This window comes from Hypomesus nipponensis, chromosome 5 (genome assembly GCF_054491055.1).
Source record: "Hypomesus nipponensis isolate SF chromosome 5, ASM5449105v1, whole genome shotgun sequence".
Classification (NCBI taxonomy): domain Eukaryota; kingdom Metazoa; phylum Chordata; class Actinopteri; order Osmeriformes; family Osmeridae; genus Hypomesus; species Hypomesus nipponensis.
Genome location: NC_140365.1, coordinates 4008915 through 4030000, shown reverse-complemented (window position 1 = coordinate 4030000; position 21086 = coordinate 4008915). Strand labels below are relative to the sequence as shown.

The window sequence follows — 21086 nt, the reverse complement described above, 5'->3', positions numbered from 1 at the left end:
GTGTCGTTATTTTGTGTTGAAATTAAAGCCATTTTAGCAGAATGTTGTCCGCTTTCTATCAAAAGTAATGATTTGCTAGGCAACACATGAAACACACCGTGAGAAGACTTGAGAGCTAGCTACAATTAGCCTAGAGGTACAATTTATTTTTGTTTAAAAAATGAGAAGAAGCTAAAAATGCCATATAATAAACTACTTACTAACCTCGACCGTTCGGTCATGCCGGGAAATATCAAACCTCGGCTTTGCCGTATCGACCTCGCTATCGCTCGGTTGATAAGTTCCAGCCTCAGTTTGATATTTCCCGGCATGACCTCACTCTCGGTTAGTAAGTAGCTAATGATATGTAAACACACATGACAGTCAAGCATGACTAGACACATCTGTGTTCTCTCTGATGTCATAATGACGCCTACAAAACTCCCCCGGGTAAGCCTTTGTCTCGTCTCCTTGACTACCGTGACCGTTTTTGTCTCCAGGTGACGGAGGTGAACCTGAACAACATGCTGTGCCCAGCGGTGTCAGACCCGTTCTACGGCCCCTGGTACCGGGTGTGGGCCACGGGCCACCAGACCCTGCTCACCCTGGTCCACGGCAAGGCTCTGACCCTGCTGTCCCACCACACCGGCCCCACCTGCAGGTACATGCTGGACACGGCCCGGCTACGCAGCAAGAAGGTCGACTGAAGACGCACGTCGTCAGACACCTGGGACACACACACAGAGACCTGGGACAAACACACACACAGAGACCTGGGACACACACACACACACACAGAGACCTGGAACACACACTGCCTCACTGTACGCTGCTCTTTACTGCAGGTAACACACACACACACAGTCGCTTTGAATAGAAGCGTTTAGGTGAATACACACACTGCTCTATGCTGCATATAACACACACACACACATAGAGCCTTTCACTCCAAACACCTGTTCTTATGTTGGAAAATGTTATATCAGCATTCTTAATGCACCATGTTCTCCTTATCATATTTGTTTTTACAATGACAACAACAAAACACTTTTCAGGGTCAACTGAAACGCTGTCAATCGAGTTAGCGTTCCAACTGGCTTGCATACATGCTCCCACAGCGTAAAGACTGCTTATGTGTTAAAGTGTGGATAGCCAGATGAAAAGAAATTGCCTTTTTTTCCAAGAATTGTGTTTTCACAAATTTATATTGTCTTAAGTTGCCTTTTGTTGAAGTTATATTTGTTTGACTCAAATTGGTCTAACCCAAATGTCACAACTGTATTATCTTTGTAATACTATCACTTCTTAATTTTAGCTAGCCATGCCAGATGCCATTATATGTTTGTATCTCAAAGACATCTCAGATAGCTGTTAATGTTAACAGCATAACTGTTCCAAGTCATTACTATGGGATGTAATGTGGGATTAGAAGCAATGTTCAAGAAATTGTGGTCAATCTGTTACGACCTCCAGACCTTGGAAGGAGGAGAACCTTTTACCCTGTGTAGCAAAGGTGGGCAGGGTTCTCCCTGGAAGGCTGAGGGAAGTGGTGAACATCAAAAGGGAACCCTGTCGAGAACGTCCCCTCTCGGTGGATATCGCTATTTATTAAACCCAAACTGAAGCAAGGGAGCAGAGAGGACAGTACCTTCCGGTACGTTCTCTTAGTCATTTCAGAATCAATGTTCTGCTGAGAGACCCATGGATGTTAAAAGGGATGTTTAAAGGATATGACCTTCAGATAAATGTAGATATAAATGTAACAATGTATATATCATACTGACATGAAACTCGGTTTTATCGAATTGTGAACTGGGCTTGTCAAACATTGTACTTTAAATCTACATTGGTAGCGTCTTGATCAATTTCAGTCTAAGTACTCCATATGTTATACAATCACATTGTATGTTTAATGTATTGGATAAACTGCTACCATTGATGTGAGAAGAGCTGATAGGGAAGTCTTTGGAACCCTGTTTTAAGGGATGTAATGAGCTCTCTGATCATTGGACGGCGAGGGATTCTATTGTTCGTAACTGAACGAGAACACGTTTCAATAGAAAATGAGATGTTACGTTTTTGTACTTTTTACCAGGTTAATGTGCACTTGTTCTGTATAGAGAATAAAAAGCTGTTTACTCCTTTGTCTTTGCGTCACTTTGGATTAAAGCATCTGCTAAATGAATAAAATGTTAAAATCAACATCATACAAAAAAGATGCATATAAAAAAAAAACACCAGACACGTTTCTCTTTTCAAATGGTTTTGTATTTTTTTATTGGATAAATGATTTTAAAAGGTAATAACAATGTTTAAAACTACATTATCTCCACAGCCATCGCTCACATACCCACCCATCTATATATATATGTGATTTTTTTTCTTCCATCCCACACTTCATTTAATTTTTGTTGTTTTTCCTTTTTTCCTTTTTTTTCAGTTTTTTTTTTGAGCCATACTAATCATAATAAATGCCCAAGTCTCATCACACTAAACAGCAATTCAATGGGAAGGAAGGAAGGATCTAACTACAGGGATTTTTCTCATTTTTATTTCCCAGTTCGTATTATTCCAAGTTACTAAAGCAGAGGGAGAGAAATGAAAAGAAAAAAAAACTTGCTGTGAGGGACTACTCCAGGTACATGATACCTCACCAGAGACCATCCCTCTGCACAGCGCCGCAGCAAACACCTCCCTACATAGAAAACCACTCAAATAATTTAGAAACTAGATCCAAAATATTTCTTGAAAAGAATTGATTTTGATTTTACAAAAACAGTCATTTTTTTCCATATTTTTTGGTGTACTTTTTTTTTTTTTTTTTTTCATGAAGTACATTTTCTACAAAAGTTCCAAACAAGTTTTTCATAGTACTTATTTCATTTGTCATTATTATCATTATTATTATTGATTACTTGATTCAGTTTTAATTGTATTTATTTTTTATCTATCAGTGCGATTGTATACCAGTGCAGCTACTGGGTCCAGAGTAAAGAAAACAGGCTTTTCATTTTTAGATGGCATAAAAAACAAGGGAAAAACTCATCTTTTATATAAAGTATAACTGCTGGTCTTCAGGAAAAAACATTTAAAAACCCATAAATCTAGGAGGCACGCTATGGGATTTCCTTTTTTTGTAACATTACAATAATAATAATCATAATAATAACAACAATAAAGAAAACAAGTGACAATAAAACAAACTAGATATGCAACCATGTAATTGTATTGTCCTTGATGCCTAGTAAGGCATCACAGAGAGAATCAATGAAAACTCATGATACAACAGGTTGCTTAAGAAATTAAAATACAGGTTAGAAATCGTACAAAAAAAAGAAAAAACATAAAAAGAGAAAGAAACCTAGGGGGGGGACATGTTGACTTGTGGTAAGTTGTTGTTGAAAGGACAGGAAGCCAGGCCTGAACAGCAGCATTTAGAAATGGCCGGAGGCATCTTTGGTTCGTTCTAACATACAAAAGTAATTGAGGGTGGGCATTCCACGAAAATACATGCATGGACACAGTGAATGCCGGGCCTAATAACCCTAAACTGGTATGGAACCAAATCACAACTGTCACTTTAGAATGCCTTTACACTAAAACCCTCCCTGTTTCAAGATTCATGATGGTAATGGTCGCTGGGGCATAAATGTTCTTTTGATCGAAAGGGCACATTTTGTTTCTGTTATAACATTCTCACAACTGGTAAAACAATAACTTTTTTCAGATGGTTAAATTACAGGTCAGATAAAATGGACTTGGTATAGGATGACTGTAAGGGAAACATGAATGTTTTGCTCTCTGTCTGTGAGCTTCCAGGGGGCCACACCAGCTTGGGAGAGAACACCCTCCATGATGCTACTACCTCCCAGATGACATACTGCACCTCGAGCCCCCAGGCCACGAGGCAGATAAGGGGAGGAGGGATGTTTAATCATTGACTTCCTGTCCTTTCACACTTGCACAAGTTACAACCCACAATGGTAGGGAAAAAAAACCACCTGTTCACACAGATCTGCATATATCAAGGATAATAATTCGATATGATAGATGGGTCCGCATGACTAGTCACAGTACCTGTGACCGCCCCAACTAGAGGTCTGATAGCACCATTTATGTATTTTTATCTCTTTTAAAAGATTACGAATAGTTTGTGAGCCATAGATCAAGCATGTCATGGATTGAACCATAGGTCTTGTACACGTACACACATGCAACAAAACACATTGCATATGTGTAGCTATACATGTAACGGAAACAAAGTGTTGACAATTTGGTTTTGCAGCAGGAAAAGCAGGTTGTGCTGTATTTGATAGACCAGTAAATGAGTGCTTGACTGTTCCAACTTAGAGAGAAAACTATTACTTGGTCTTGGAAGGAGGGGGGGGGGGGGGGGCTTGTTTGACAAAAAATAAGTGAGCATGTTGGTCCTCTTCCTGGTTGTTGAAGGGTATGGTTTGTCCAGGGACACTCGTTAACGGTATAAACATGTATTATTATACATGATTTTAATCCTTTTCTGAGCAGCAAAGTTTGAACACCAGGCGCCACCCAGAGAGCTGAGCAAATATTACCAAAACAGAACACCTCCAAAATCAAACGTCTGGTTGGTTCGTACACTTCACTAGGAAGGTCAAAAGGATATGAACATATATATCTTCCTGTCCACATACCTCAAGACTGTTTCTAGAGGTTTTTTCAAGGTTCAGAAAGTAACTGTATTAACTGGTCTGTTCCCTAATCTGTGTGTTCAGGTTGGGTAGGACGACACTGAGGAACAGTCGAAAGCTCAATTTACTGGTCCGTCATTTATTAAATAATTGATTAAGGCAACACAACTGAGATCTGGGTCATTTCGGGTTACTGTGGATGGAGTGCCAGAAGCCCTTAACGTTTGCATATGAAAAGAAAAATAACCGGCCCATTAATAAAGGCTGTTCCGGAAAGATCTCTGTCGAGTACGAGCACAAAACGCAAAACTAAATGGGATGGATTTGATCAGCCGGTGATCTTCAACGACACTGGACTACAAACTAACCTACAGTGTGTGGACGCAACTCACGCTAAATCAAAGATGATCGTAAGAGAACGGCTTGGCAGGTCCTTAGAAAGCCTGGCTCTCAAACGATCCTGTTCAAATGATAACAGCAGCTCCTCTGCATTCTCTCCAACCAATTCATTTCTGGAGGGGGTGAACTGCCGACAGTTCACAAAACTGCGAGGTATTCAACTGCTTCTACCGGAGCATACAGCCACACTGCAATGGGTCTTCGAGAACGCCTCAACCAGCCCACCAATCAGCAGCGCGGCACGAAGAACAGGTGAATTTCCACAAGCTTGGGAGCCCTCGAATGCGTAGAACAATAGCAACATCCGGCGAGGGGATGTCGTCATGCCGATGTAAACAACGACGCCGCCATCGTCGAGCGGCAGCGGGAATCGTGGTGACCAGCGCAGGTGGTGGAGGACACCGGTGAATAGGAGGAGGTATGGGGGCCATCTGAGCATCAGACAGCACCAGAGAAAATCCGAAGGACAACCAAAAACCCACGTCCAAATACACCCCGAGGCTACCGTCTTAGAGTGTGGGGAGAGCACCTCAAGCCTATCAACAAACCACGTGTACAAAGCATGCATTAAATAGAGAATATGGCTTTTAGTTTAAATTGTAGCATGTCCATCACTAACCTCAATACTTCCTCCCGCCCCCCCCCCCCCCCCCCACACTTCCACAGAAAGACAGGAAGACACAACACGACCACACACACCCACCCCGCCCCCACCAGTTTGAAAGAGAACGCGAACGACAACAACATGCTATGTCAAAAACCCTTCAGTTCAGGTTTCAGAGCTCCCACCTAATATGACTCCATGACCCACCTGAGGCCTCTTACCATCGCCTCCAGACATCATGGGGAATATTTTGGCATGATCCAATTTATAATTTATTCTAGCGGTTTCAAACTCCAGTTCCAATTTCTACAAATTCCTAACCACACACAGAAGAAAGCAAACACGTGATTGCGAGCAAACACGATGACAAAGACATTGTGTCATCACTACCCTACAATCTATATCTGGGAGCATACGGCTCCCAGCGGCTAGTTCAACTACTTCACTAAAAAGGTTTTCAAGGCCAAAAACAATCCTCACAGTCAATCATTTTTGGAGAGGAATCCCGAAAGTAAAGGAAAAGATACAGCCTTATGTTGTTGGCTTGCTACATGATACACACAATGCCAATCCGGCTATGAAGAAATGATGAAAACAGAAGAATACTAGCCCGTTTCTCAAGGAGAAGAAAACTAGCAAAGCCTACACTATAACAGAACACAAAATAACAGAATAATTAATCCACCATACATTTATGACTTGCTTCCATCCACAGAATCAAAAACCTGATTAGGATTGTTGGAAAAAAAGTTAAGAAAATCTTTTTTTTTTTTTTTTTTGAATTTCCAAAAATATGAATAAAAAGGGGTGTTATAGATATATGCTGCAAAAACTAAATCAATTGGAGGCAAAAAAAAGGGTTATTTTTTTATGTATATATTGTTTTTGTTTTTCCAAACATTATCAAATTATGCTTATTTGCCACCCGTTGCCATGTCAACATCTGGGAGACTGTCAGCATGGCAACGGAAACTATCATCATAAAATGGTACAGTAATAGAGATAACTAGACCAGGAAGGGGCGGGCTCTCCAGGGAACAGGCCCGCGGAGAGGTCCAGTGATTGGTCATGCGGCTCGCTGTCAGGAATAATGGTTGTAGGGTGGTAGAGGGTGGGTCATGCCGTTCTGGTAGTGATGGTGCTGGCGATGGGCGATGTACTCAGCATAGCTCATTGTCACCTTCTCACTCCGGTACCTGGGGTGGAGGAAAGGGGTGTTAGTGACCACAGAGAGAGGTAGGTGTGTGGGGTGGGGGTTGGGGGTGGGGGAGGTGTGGAGCGGGCATGCTCACAACACTCTTCCTCATCTTGGTGGTGGGGGGGGGGGGGGGGGGGTCAAACGTTCGTCCCATATGCAGGATTCACACAGCTTTGCACCAGTGGATGTCCATTACTTTTTAAACCTAATTTACCACTGACCCAGAAGGCAGCGGGCATACGATTAAGTCTGCATATGAATGGAATGTACCAACGTGAAAAAAATACTTCGAAAATAAAATGTATATATTTATATATATATGTCTATTCCAAGTCCAAACTTGCGTAAACTTCTAATTGTACATGTTTGTCAGGTTTAGGAATGTATACGTTCTCATAACTTTTCAGGCCCGCAAATAAAACATTCCATTTGGTCTGTCGCATGTGTCCAGTCCGCTCCCTGGGACCCTGCGTGTGGGAGTGGTACGGTCCGCTCCCTGCCCCCTGCCTGTGGGAGTGGCCTCTCTTACCTGGTCAACTTAATGGTCTTCCTGAAGTCGTTTGTGATGGGGGCCTTGTAGCCTCCTTTTCGTAGTAAGGAATCTATGGTCTGTATATGGTCCCATCCTGCAGAGAGAGGAGCATGTGTCTGTCATGTCACCTCTCCTTGGAGGTCACGTGACCTCCGCTTGGATGTCACGTGACCTCCCCTTGGATGTCATGTGACCCCGAACTACAATCAGTAGATCACCATAGTTAACCTATGCTGTTAGAGGTAGCAAAGCTGTGTGCTTGGGGGGGGGGGAGGGGGAGAACTGGATGTTTCATTGGTAGAGTCAAGAGTTCCAAGTTCCTTTTCTTCTCTCAATTCCTGACATGTCATATAAAACAAGGTTTTTCATTTGTTTTCAGGTATAGAAACGGCTCTCTCACCTTGCTCCTTAGCCACCTCTGGAAGGTAGGTGGCCGTGCGCTTTGATCCTTTTTCATTGAAAAATTCTATCCTAATGCCATGAACACCCACCTACACAGGAGAGAGAGGGAAAGCAGTGAATACAAAGAAATATGACAGTTGGTATCAAGAGAGAACTGTCTGACTGAGATGTGACTACGACTACAAAACAAGGGAATGGTGAAGTGTGAGGAATATGGAAGGGGGGGGGGGGGAACGATACTGAGAGGGGAGAAAAAGAGAGGAGGCAAGTAGGAGGGAGAAATAAGGAGGCAGATCAAGACAAAGAGAGAGAGAATGAGGTAGAGAGAGAGAGAACAAGAGAGGAAGGAGACATAGAGGGAGACAGACAGAGCGAGAGGAAAGAAGGCTGAAATGACGTGCAGTGCACCCGAGGGGCACTAGGACCTGGAGCTGGACACACAAGCCCTCCGCACCTCCAGAACCAGGGGATGACACACAAGCCCTACCCTCACCCTCCAGGGGCGCTAGGCTAGGGTGTCTGGGTCCACAAGGTCCCTGCTTACGTCTAAGCTGCTGCAAGAGTCGGTTTTTGCGAGTGTGCGCGCGAGCGTCTGACCCAATCACTCTCGATTGGTTGGTATGGTTACCACACTGCATTTAGGTCAAGTATATTCCGGACCAAATGCTGCCATAACAGCACAACAGCCTGTTTCCCACCAGACGCCCCTCCCTCCCTCCCTTCCTCTCCCCCCCTCTCTCCCCCAGGAGACAGAACAAAGCTGCCTGTGTGCTGGCTCTCTCGGCCCTGGCTCTCTGTATCTACACCGCAGGCACCAACATTGTGTGTGATGGCCAAACGGAAACTTTCATGTTCACGACACAATGTTGTTAGTGGTCCTGAAATGGGTGAGATGACAGGAGAGAGAGAGTGCACACAGGGCTTCGGGTACTGCCTGCCTTAAGCCAGAGAGGAGGAACAGAGAGACCATTAAAAAAAATGAGTCTCTCTAAACAGGCTGATGGTCTTTAGCACGATATACAGCTATGCATATCTCTGGAACATCTACTAAAAACCTGTATCGCCCTGAGACTGCCTTGACAATGAAGGGCGCACTATAAGTAAAACACATTATTATTATTACTGCTATTATCATCCTGAAGGGCTTCCATGGGTTGAATCAGGGTTCCCTTGACCATATATGAATAAGAACCAGGCCTCCTCTGGGTCTGGTCACAGTGTTAAAGAAAAGTACTGTGAGTAAGTAAGATATAACAAATGAGGCCCTGTTCAGGGTGTTTAACAAGTGTGTTGGAGAGATGGGAATAAGACGTGATGTCATGCAAGGCCTCGTGTTAGGAGGCGGGGCCTACCTCCCAGTCAAGGTAATCACCGACGTCCTCGAAGTTGGTGAGCAGAGACACTGAGCAGAGCAGGCGAGGCAGCTCATCCCTCGACACAGGGGGGAAGCGGCTGTCTTTAAGGGCACTGTGGACAAACACACACAAAGATAGAAGGGTTCATTAGTCAAGGGTAGGCAAATTCATATCTGATTTGTATAGCTCTTTTTTTTTTTACAAGCCATGTCACAGAGGGCTGCACGTCCGCTCTCAGTCCTGCAGCGTGACTGTGGGAGCTGTGTGTGTGTGTGTGTGGAATGACTGCTCCCTGAACACTAGACTGCAGACGGCTTCACCCACGGATCACTCAAGTATCATAGAGGCGCCAATATACAGTAAGGATCTCATCCTCGAACACAAACACTGCCATCGGATCCCATCAGGACAGGGAAGATCCCGTCTACAGCACGTGAACGGACGCAGCCCCACAAGCAGGACCACTAACCACATCTGATGACATACGGCAGCAACAAATCCTACGAGAATGATTACACGCCACAGCCAGATTCCTCAGTTACCACACTCCAACCTCCTGCCCAGCCTGCCCATCCTTTCTCCTTTGATCACTGCAGTCCACAACTCTACAACATGGAGACGTTGATCGTGCAGCATCTTGATCTGCAGTGAAACGCTCTCTACCACTAAGCAGCTGCAGCATAGTTACAAAACGGGCTCCCTAAGTTCGGCCACTAGGGAAAACTGGTGTTCAGCCCCTGTTAGCGTCTGTGTGTGTGTGTGTGTGTGTGTGTGTGTGTGAGACTAGCCAGGGGTGCAGCAGGGCTGAACACACTGAGACAGTCTGTCTTTGGGGACTCCTTGCTGTTGGCTTGCCTATGAGACTGCTTGGCTATGAGACTGCTTATTACACACACAGTCACACACACTCATACAGACACACTCGGTAGTTTGTGAAGGAGAAAACTGACACAGTGCTGAGTGACTAACACAGAGGAATGTTGACCTCCAGATTGACCTCCTGACAAGGCTCGCTAACAAACAGGCCAGACCTCTCTCCTGTCACATCATACTAGTCCCTTAATACACACACCCTTTCATGTTTGGAGGTCACAGTCGTTGACCTATGACCTCTGCTGAGGCCAACCTTTCTCGCTAGCATTACTAACTTAGCTTAAGGGGCTTAAAACAAAAGAAAATACAAAACACGTTGACCTCTCACCTCAATCTGCATGTGCTGTGATGGGACTCTTCTACATGCCTCTCATGTTACACCTCTCAACTGTGTTAAGGATCACATAAGCTTCCTTCATGTGTTCATAGGACACAGGCCTGCCCAGCCCTGGCAGGGGCTGGCAGGCAGAGGAGCTGTGTTTACTAAGGGAGAAATGACAGAAGCATGGAGAAACACAGTCATGTAGCCGTGACAACAGGCTGGCCCAGCCTGCCAGAGACTCCCAGCAGACAGCGCAGTTACTCCTCCCAGTCTTCTGGATCTGAGGGAACGCTGATGTCACGACAACCAAGAAATACCTGATCAGAATGCAGAGTACCCGGTAGACTAGGTGGAATGTGTGTGTGTGTGTGTGTGTGTGTATGCGTGCAGGTGTGTGCTACAACTGTGCGCACCGGAAAGACAACCAGCCAGGTAACATTTCAACCCCCTGTCCCTACGCCCCTCTCCTTCCAGAGATACGCAAATCAGGGGCTCAGAACAGAACCGCGGGAGGAACAGAACCCAAAGAGACGTGCAAATGGTGCCTCTGAGCCGGGAACAGGCCCCGCAGAGGGGCATTAGTTCTAACAGTGTTTCAGTGGTCAGATTTGACACAACGCTGCCAGCAGGCCCCGTCTACGGGGCGTTCACCAAAACATGCTGATGATCTCACGAAGCCCCAGGTCAACAGGATACACACATCACTGACATGCTATTCACACCACGGCCCTGGTGGTCCATATCATGCCACGCCTGTCCATGACAGAGATGATGATGATGATGATGATGATGATGATAAAAAAGATTATGATGCTTTCATCAAGCTGACACTTTGATCCAGTGACACACAGGGCAAGTTTGAACCTACATGCTCTTGATCTGCAGTCAAATTGCTCTTGCCACTGAGCTAAACCTTTTGTAGGTTCTATGATAGAAAGTTAACAATCAACATGGCCTCGTAATCTTTGACAATTAGCTCACAGCTCATTAAACTGGAAACAGAACTCAACTATATATGAAATTCCCATGCCGATGCTACAATGCTAGTAATGAGCGCAGTCTTGACGTACAGTATATTTTTATACTGCTCCTTCACAGCTGTCTGACAGAGACAGCTATTGTTTGGAGGTAAGAATTCATTTCCTAAAGGTGTTAACATTAACATTTTGTCTGAAAACCTTAATGATACTACACAACGGCTTTGATAGAAAACTGTCCTGCTTTAACAGAGATAAACAACATCAACAATAACTTGTTGTTCTGTGGGACATAATGGTCTAAAATGTTTTTTACACACAACAATGAGATAATAATAAAGGCGGTGATGACGCAACACAAAGTGACTCCAGAAGCCGCATGTGATTAGAGGTACCCACCCCGTTATGGATGACTTCATTGTCTAAACGCAGACCTGCAGGCCAAGTAACACCCCAACCACACACACACTCACAGAGACACACACTCAGAGACACACACACTCACACACTCAGACACACACACACACACACAGAGACACACACACACGGCAACTACTCATGCCCCAAAAAAAGGCTGAAATTATTACAGCCATCTATAATTTGTAACACCTGTTATATTGTTTTTAGTCTTTTATTCTACACTAAAAGAATACAGATCAAATAAAAACGATTAAAAACACACTTGAATTTTTTAAGTTATATTATGTTATTTTATTATATTATATTCTAGGAGGAGAGAAAACCGCATGTGACAAGGTTTCTAAAAATATGCTGGTGAGGCAAAAACGCTTTATGATTCTGACTCCTGTACTGCATGACCTCTTCTGTATACCCCAGTGTGGAATCATCCTAGCAACAGCTGTGACCAATCACAGGCAGGCAAGACACTTTACTCGTAGCCAATGGGAGTGCGTTTCCAGATGTCAGTGTGTATGTGCACCAGTGGATGTGTGTTTGGGAGGAAGAGGGACACGGGCTGAGCACAGTCCTCTAAATTCCTTCTTGGCCAGTCTAATGTAGAGGAATTACAGGTTACTTTCCTTATATGACCAAACTGAACAAAGTCACTCACTGCTTGTACTTAGTTTACAGCACACATTACTAAAGCACATGTTCACAAAAGCCATCAAGTAATCAAACTACTTTGCAAATGTTCATTGGAGATTTGTTTCAGCAGGTACAAACACAAAAGTTTGAGAAAGTACATTAGCCCTCGACTCCACGAGAGCAAATAGTTCTGTATCACAACATCCCAAAACAAACATAGACCAAAAGGCCACTCAGATGATTCTCCTAAACAACCATCTTTTAACATCACCACAACGGCCGCCATTATATATCTGCCCTTCATACTTCATTTCTGATCCACTCCCCTGTTTGTGAGGCTGATTTGCAACAGTCCATCTGGAAATCTCAGCATAGGATGGGGGGGGGGTGTTGGTGAGCACACACACACACACACAGGCCAGCGGTTATATCTCTCTCTCTTTCCATCCTACCCTCCTCTCTCCTTCCCAAACTCCTCTCTCTAAACAGACTCTAATGTTACATTTACATTTGAGTCATTTAGCAGATGCTTTTATCCAAATGGAAGTCAAAAATATATTCCCCCAAAAATTGCATATGAAAGTACAGCAGAAAGAAATGATCGGAAATGCATAGTCCTATCAGTATTTCAGCGATCAGTCACATGTCGTTGTACGGGAACTACGGCTCAATAATCACATCTCAAAGACTTGATTACAGTGCAACAACAACATCTCAGTTACAGCAGTTACACCCTGGTACAGTTGAACAAGGGAGGCCTACATATTCGTAAGCCTGACTTCAAAAATAGTTTTTTAACAAATGATTTAACAAAGCATCATTAAGACACATGGTTAAAAAGACAGTTCCCTCTAAATAGTAACAATTTACATTTCCCTCCATTTATTTTCCTGTTGATTAACTTGTTGGTTTGCATTGCTGTACTTGCCAATCCAAACCCCCCAAAACTACTGTTAAAATCAAAACCAAACATTATTTTCACAGCCCCTTTTTACACATGTCACAGAGGGCTTCACAGATGCCTACAGAACAGCACCCAAGCAGAGCTAAGACAGTACTGCTGTGTTCTCCATGCAGGCTTACCTGGTTAGGGTGTACTCCCTAAGTCCTGAGTGGAGATTCATGGCAGAAAAGGTACCTATGCAACCCCTCAACCGCTTGTCTCTGCCTATCTTCCATGTGACAAACAGGGGGCTGAAAGAGAGAAGAGAGACAAAAAAACATGTTTGTAAGCATTTTACTTTGAGGTGGTGTTTCGTTCATTTTAAACAGCAGTAAGACATACAAAGCTGGTCAACTCTGCGCAGGCAGCTGTGTTGGAGCGAGGCCTGAAATGTTTGCATTTTTGAATATTCGGAGAGAGAATTTCTCAACGAAGGAGAAAAAGTAGATGTACTTCCAGCCCATAAACAAATATTACCCGTAACCCAGGGGACCGTAGGGGAACTTTAAGTTAAGCCATCAGACGCTTCACTGAACAGACCAGTCCACCATGGTTTCAGGCCAGCAGCCATGCTATCTGTGGAGTAAGGGCCTGATGCATTCTGAACAGTGACAAATCCCACACACTTGAAAGTACTCAAACACACTTCAAATCTAGAGAACCGAAGGACTCTGGGTGTCTGTATCCGAGTCATCACATGGCAACGCCTCTCAGCTCCACCTCTTAGAACATCTTCAGCTTTGCATAAGAGCAGTCATGATTTAGTACCTTCTCATCATTATGGGAGGATTAGGACTTTATCTAGGATCTTTTATAAACTCCATTACACAACAATGCTGAGAGCTAAGCCCTGTCCTCGGACAGCCCCTAGGCATATATATACCTTTACCTTTGTTCAGAAAAGCACATACAGCTCATTCACATAATGGCTAGTCACAAGCTTGGCAGACATGGGTGGAGGTGGCCTCACTTGTGTGTGTGTGTGTGGGGGGGGAAGAATAATTGCTCTAGGATGATAATAATTGTTTCAAATCAAAACAAAAACGAATTCACCAGAAATGGAACAGGTTGGCCAGGAGACCAACTGCCGTGACCAACTGCCAAAAAAAGACCACTTGGAAATAAAACACGCCTATACTTAGTCTCAGTCTCCTGTTTGGGGTTCATGTATTTTTAACTCCCAAGTACAAAGATGGAAGGGATGGGGGGGAGAAAAGAAAAATCAGTAAAAGACCAAATCTGTAGGAAAGCTGCTTTCAGGTTAAGCTGTCACATTCCAGCCCTGTCATCTTGTCTGTGGAAAGCTAAGAAGCAGTCGGCAAGGAGTCCATGTAGGCGACACTCTGATCTCCAGACGGCACAGAGAGCGCTCCATGACGGCGTCTGAAAATAAACGTGTTTTAACCCCTCACAGTAACCTCCTGATCTGAGAGAGGACCGAACACAGGGCCCTTCACACCTCACAGAGGAGGGAAAGAAAGAGGTGGATTATCAAAACCTAAAGCCTAAGCACATCGAAGAGATGAAATGAAAGTGTGTAATATTAAGTAATAAAAGTAATAAATAAAGACATTGATGTCAGGGGTTTCTGAAGACTATCATATCTCTGAATCAGAGCTGTGATGGGTTAATTTGCTCCAGGCACATGAGGTAACTAGCTCCAAAACGACTGACTCTACAGAGTCAAACCTGCAGAGTCAAACCTGCAGAGTCAAACCTGCAGGCTCGGACTCTGCAGCAGGGCCACACCCAGGCCCGGAGAGGTCTGGCAGCAGCCTGCAGTGGCTCTCTGAGAGATTAATAGCTCTTAAACTGTGCGGCAAAAACTCTTGGCACATCAGGTGAGCAGCCCCTCGAAGGGTTGTGTTAGCCAAGCCGCTAATGTAACGTGAGGAAACCAGGGCAGATATGCATGGCGCTAATATGTATCTGCTCCAGGCAGCTCACCCAGCGAGAGGGACCATGGGTCTGGAGTGAAACCTATGCTACCCTGAGGACAGTTCAATTATCCATCATCATTTGACATATCGAACAGGACAAATGTCAATATGGCATCACATTTATTCATTTGTCAGAGGCTTATATCCAACTTAATGTACAGGAGAAATCACACAACGCGTTAAAAACATATCCACGAAGGAACTCCATGCTTTTGAGCAAGCAACTGTTGTGTGTAGTTAGTCTGGCATGCCAAGTAAACAATGGTGAGTGTTAGCTACCAGTCCTGGAGCGTTGAGGGAGTACTTTGACAAACAACAACCAGGGTTGCTGGGTTCAGTGCATTACCCAAGCCAGACTCCTGTGAGTCAACATTGATTTCTCTTAAGGACATACAGATGAATCAATCCCATCATGAGGTTTCAGCAAACAAGGGGATCTGGCCGGTCCTCCCGGCTGAGTCATGGAGATAGACGACAGGACAGATAGGCGAGGGCAGGGTAGGGCCAGCCGAGATAAACCAGCTGTACCCCTCACTGTTGACACAACCTGATCTCATCATGGTTTAGATGCAAATCACAAAAAGGCCTGTGCCGTCTCAGTCGAACCCCGGTGTCCTGGCCTCCTACGCTCCTGTTCGCTGGCCAGGATCGTTTCCCTGTCTTTCCACTGCTCTTCCCCAGGCTGGGATCCTGAACAGTTCCAACGTGCCCGTTCTGAATTGTAATTCTAAAGCCCGCCTGGCACATTCTAAAGGGATGTCCCAGCTCATCACGTGCCATATTGTGACCTTCACAGCTCTCTTCATCCATCCATCCCCCCCCCCTCCCCTCACCCCTGGGACTAGCACCTACCTCACACTAACCAGCACAAACACCCATGGCCTGATCAATTGCATGTGACAGCAGACATCACACACACTTCAGCCTGAATCAAAGATAGCATTTGTAACACTGTCAAAGCCCACAGTTTGTTTCATCAATCAGTGAGGGTTAGACAGACTGTCATGTGACCCCTATGACCATGAGAGAGCAGTGGTTCTCAACCCTGGTCCTCAATTACCCCCTGTCCTGCATGTTTTAGATGTTTCTCTGCTCCAACACACCTTATTCAAATGAATGGCTTGTTATCTAGTTATACAGAAGCCTGCTAACGAGCCATTCATTTGAATCAGGTGTGTTGAAACAGGGAAATATCTAAAACATGCAGGACACGGGGTACTTGAGGACCAGGGTTGAAAACCACTGAGATGGAGGATCCATACTGGTTTCAGGCTGGCCTGCACATTATGGGATGGAGTGTTGTCCCACAGTGAGAAGCAGTCCTTGGACACTGCCGACGACTAACCCAGAAGACATTGACAGCAGAGATGAATATCTATGATTGACAGCATGGCTCCAAGAAGCACCCTGGACAATGACTGCTTTTGTAGTGTTTTCATAAGCATAATTGTGACGTGTGACCATGTTACTGAAGACGAGCGTACGTCTTGGGCTGATTTGAACGGAACGGGTCAGGAAAGATAGGAAATGCCACTGAAATGGAAGAGGGAGTGTCGATGTGTTTTTACGAGGGGCAAAAGGGACCTGTATCAGCGAGTGCTGAAATGACTAGAAAAACCTGCAGGGGTGTCCCAATTCTTCCCATTCCGACACGAGAAACCCAACCCTACATGACAACATACCCTGCAGCCTGTCCGAGGATCATAACAACACTATCAAAAAGTACCTGCTCAAAAGAAACGTGAAAAAAAAAAAATATATATATATATATATTTTTTTTTTTTGAAGATACATGAAAGCCAATAATAGGCTAATTCACATACACACACCAAAAACAACTGTGGCAGTAACAGGCCAATGGCACATTAACTACACATTTACTAGGTTCAAGGGCACCATTTCTCAAACATACACGGCCTATACGGGTCGTGCTGTGTGGCGGAAACACATGTGAGCAGTCAGGTGGACAAGGGAGGAGGGGGGGGACGAGGGGGGGTGTCATGTTCCTCAGATCATCAATTCCTTAGGCAGGAACCACATGACTGTGCATGCAGGGCACTCTCAAACTAAGGGCCTACTATTGAACCAGGTCTTGTCCGTCAGGTTTGCCGGGGTGTGCGGGAGCTTATGTCTCCGTAAGCCAAGGGACATCAGTCTATCAATCAGCCAAGACTAGGAGCCAGGAGATGACAACAAACACTCGTCTTCCTGGAACAGATCCTGGCCTTTAAGATGGTGTAAATCCTCGCAGCACACGGGCCTGAATCTAAGTACACCTGCCAATCTGAAAACAAGGGTAATACAGGCATCTGATCCTCTTTGCTATCAGAGACAATACAGCAACACATCTAAGGGTTCTCTGATCTAACGGCTGGTTGATTTAAGAACGGGAGAGAAAATCAAAACTAGTTATTTTCTGACAGCCTAAAACCTTGATGAGAATCAACTCGATTATTCAATCAAATTTTTTTTTTGCGGGTTTATTAAATTAAAAGAAATACAATTTTAAAAAAATGTTAAACTACGTAAAATGCAGAGTAGGAATTGCCCCTTAAAATAAAAATCTGTCTTCGTTGCAAATCACCACCTCTCTCTTCGCATCTGCCACTGTCTGTTTGGATTTTCTGTCACATTTCCCAACATGGGGCGGGGGAGTTTCCTTGACCCCTAAATCCAGGGACCGTGGGCACATCAAACAGATCAACAGATTTCAGCACCATCGCCATGGCCCTCAACACAGGCTGGTGGACGTCACATGCAAAAATGCAGCCTTGTGACAGTGTGTTCTTCCATGTGCTAGGACAAATACTGAACATTCACATTTATGAAACCCTCTGATGCTGCAGCATAGAGACATTGTGTTTCAAGGATGGTTCCTGTTCAGAACATTATGAGATGTATGGATACAGGGGAGCAGCTTTGAAAACAAAAAAGGACCATCTTAAACTGTGCTGTTAATCAATCAGAAATTACCTTCGACATGCTAACATAGGGACCGGTTCACTTACTCGTAAGACTATTAATAGACCTTTAATTCAAGAAAACCCTGTGCGTGTAAACTCAGACATGAGATCACGTGTCAGTCTCCAAACCAATGGCTTCCTGGCTCTGTGCAAGTTTACTAAGAGGAATGTATTGAGTACTTTTGTGTAATCTGGGGTAAGCACATGTTTGATAATGGGGGAGAGGCAAAGAAAAAATGTAACTTTATTTATTAGGTGGTCAGAAAATCTAACCATTGGTCTTGAAAGCAGATTGCCAGACATTGACAGTAAATAAAAAATAATACAAATAAGCAATTCTCTCTAGCTTGGAAGATTTGGCTTAGTATAACATCGAGGTTTTTCGTAACAGTGACATGTTGGTAAACCATCAGTTTTGTTTCCAAATAACAAGTTAACATTAGACACCCTGCGTGACCAAAAGTTAACAATGTGACAGTGACAAACATCCACCCACCCTTCATCATAAAAAAATGTACCCAACGGTGGTCGATAGGTAAGCTTCGCGAATTAGCTAGCTTAGGCTATTGTGCTCAGACTATATACGTTTGGTTGATTTCAGTGATTTTTGTGTGTAGTTATGCATTTAAGACACTGTTTCATTAGACTTTAATTAAAGTTTGTAGCAAGTTAACCCCCACCTTTCGTCTTTCAAGAAAACTCTACAGCTGGTATTCTGATCCAAGTTCACTGGCAATAGCAAGTTAGCCTAGCACTTTTTTTTCTTTGTTGTCAGCGAGCTAACACAGTGAGTTAGCCTTCTAGCAACAGCCACCCTCGAAAGAAAATTGGAAGTTTACGTGCATGACTTGGTTAACACACTCGACAACCGACTAGTTATTTCACACATTTCAATTGTAAAAATAAATGAAATATTTTGTAAACGACACTCGTACGTTATCAGTTTCACAACTAATATTCAGTTTGCTGGAGCTAGCTATGCTAGCAAGGCCAAGCTAATGCTTCCTCCTGGATCTAGCTCTCTCTCTAGCTGGATAATATAGCTAGCGTTAGCTTACTCAAATTGGTCGACATGAGCTTATTTAGCTCGATAGCATTATAGCTAGTACTAAATGGAATGCCCGCATATTTCCGTTCGCCGATTTGGACACAGATTCATTGACAGATATACACACGTGTCAGCACAAACAAAATAAGATGAAACTTACTAGGGATCGTTTGTAAACCTGGGTGTTCTGGGAGGTTGGTATCCATACAGATGGCAATAAAGCACGTCGAAACAGAAGCAGCACATCTCCGCTGAGACAACCATCTTCCTGCCTCCACTTCCCGAACCAGATCCAGGGCTGAGATTCGGGGAGAGGCCAGTTGAGTTGTAGCCTCCCGGTGTAGGGGACAATGCGTTGGTGCTACTACTACTACCTCCAGGACCTCCCAGGCCGTTCACTCGGTTCACGTTCCCCGCCGCAACAGTCGACGAGGAACCAATCCCCAAGTCCGATCCACAATGTCCGGTCCCTGCCAACCCGTTTCCAGCCCCCACCCCGCCAGGACCCCCCGACCCGGGGGATCCCGACAGCTTCTGCTTCTTCACCCCGCAGCACCCGGCCGCCATCTTGGAACAATCTGCACCGACACACCGCTTCCGACCCATCACCGTCACCGCGGGGAGGGTGGGGGGGAACGGCGACCAGACGTAGAAATCCCACTGCGTTAATACGTATGACGGACAATGCTCCACTTTCACTTTTATATCGGACGACGTAATATCAAATTATAAAGAGAGACTGCAATGTCACCCTAGCTAGTTGCACCTATACGCAACCTCACGTAGCCAAATGTCTTAGCAATGGGTGATTTCCTATACAGCCAGATGTGGTGAACCAAATTAAACGGTTCGACGGTCAAGGTAACGGTAGCTATAAAGCTAGTGCTAGCTAGAATATTTGATCAAGAAACAGGCCCTTTCTTAGGAACACGATGGCTAGCAAGCTGTATAGCTACCCATCGAAGGAAGCCATCTCAAGCAGTCTTTGTTAAGTGCAGAATCCCATTTACGGCACTACCCACCAAGGCGACAGTTTTTTTGCTAGACAGCTATCCAGGCAGTCCAGATGTGAAGCTGTCAGATACGTACTGCACTGCACCCCCCCGCAGCACAACGACAATCCTTTTTGTGTGGGAGTCGAGAGCTTGAGTACGCAGCACCCATATGCTTCAACAGGAACAGTACATTAACGTTACGCCTCGGATAGTGTAACGTTAGCTTTACTTTACACCAGCTGTCGACTACTTTCATCCGACCTATTAGCTTGACAGCAGCTTCTATATTGGAGTTCCAAACGTCAAGTCAACGCTGAGTAAAATGGCATTAGGCAATGCAGTTAGAGTCAAACAGCGTCAGTACTGTCCAAGTCATTTCAGCGCACTCGCAGCTGATCAGACTACACCTGCATAGCCTAACAGAATGTCTATTCTAGTCAAATCGAATGACCCAGCGTCATATATTCTAACGCTGAAAGTTTGCAGTAAATGTTGCAAGTTGTCATCCGTTTATTGGGATACATGTTAAAAGAGCATTCTGTTCCATCCGTCGGAATCCTCCGGGCTTGTCCAACCCTCGCTCCGCACTCGACTCAGCGGCTAGCATGCCTCTGTGCCGTAAAAAAAAAAACCTTGTGATCATCTGTAGCCTAGTCACTCGAGCGCCGTATTCGCCTCCACGTTGAACCAGAATTCAGAAATGTCCTACGCATAATACGTAGCAAACATGCTGCCCGGTTTTCAAATGTAATTTCGATTCTTGAAATAAAATACGTTTCAAATCGCTGCACATCTCGCTCCTGCATTCATTTAGCGCTGACAAACTCGCCCCATTGTTA

At 44.5% G+C, this 21086-nt stretch overlaps 2 protein-coding genes across 7 annotated transcripts in view; one reads left to right on the top strand and one right to left on the bottom strand.

Annotated features, from left to right (window-relative positions):
* tmem164 (transmembrane protein 164) overlaps positions 1-2120 on the top strand; it is a 15201-nt gene extending 13081 nt beyond the window's left edge. For 4 of the 5 annotated variants that reach the window (XM_084698878.1, XM_084698877.1, XM_084698882.1 and 1 more), the window contains one exon: positions 480-2120. In XM_084698878.1, coding sequence (XP_084555004.1) covers positions 480-686 — 207 coding nt within the window. In that variant the 3' untranslated portion in view covers positions 687-2120. Of the gene's footprint in view, positions 43-479 lie in introns of those variants that run through there. The other variant, XM_084698881.1, reaches the window with a different exon arrangement.
* Positions 2121-2225: 105 nt separating this feature from the next.
* Positions 2226-20880, bottom strand: ammecr1 (AMMECR nuclear protein 1). 2 transcript variants are annotated; one of them, XM_084698875.1, is made up of 6 exons: positions 19413-20878; positions 13442-13552; positions 9137-9251; positions 7783-7873; positions 7380-7476; positions 2226-6848 (listed from the first exon to the last, which is right to left on the bottom strand). In XM_084698875.1, exons 1-6 carry the CDS (start codon positions 19856-19858, stop codon positions 6734-6736), a joined length of 975 nt encoding a protein of 324 aa, XP_084555001.1. In that variant the 5' UTR covers positions 19859-20878; the 3' UTR covers positions 2226-6733. The 2 variants fall into 2 exon arrangements, with proteins under 2 accessions (XP_084555001.1, XP_084555002.1); XM_084698876.1 differs by lacking the exon at positions 7380-7476 and having other exon boundaries at positions 19413-20880.
* Between the last annotated feature and the right edge of the window lie 206 nt (positions 20881-21086).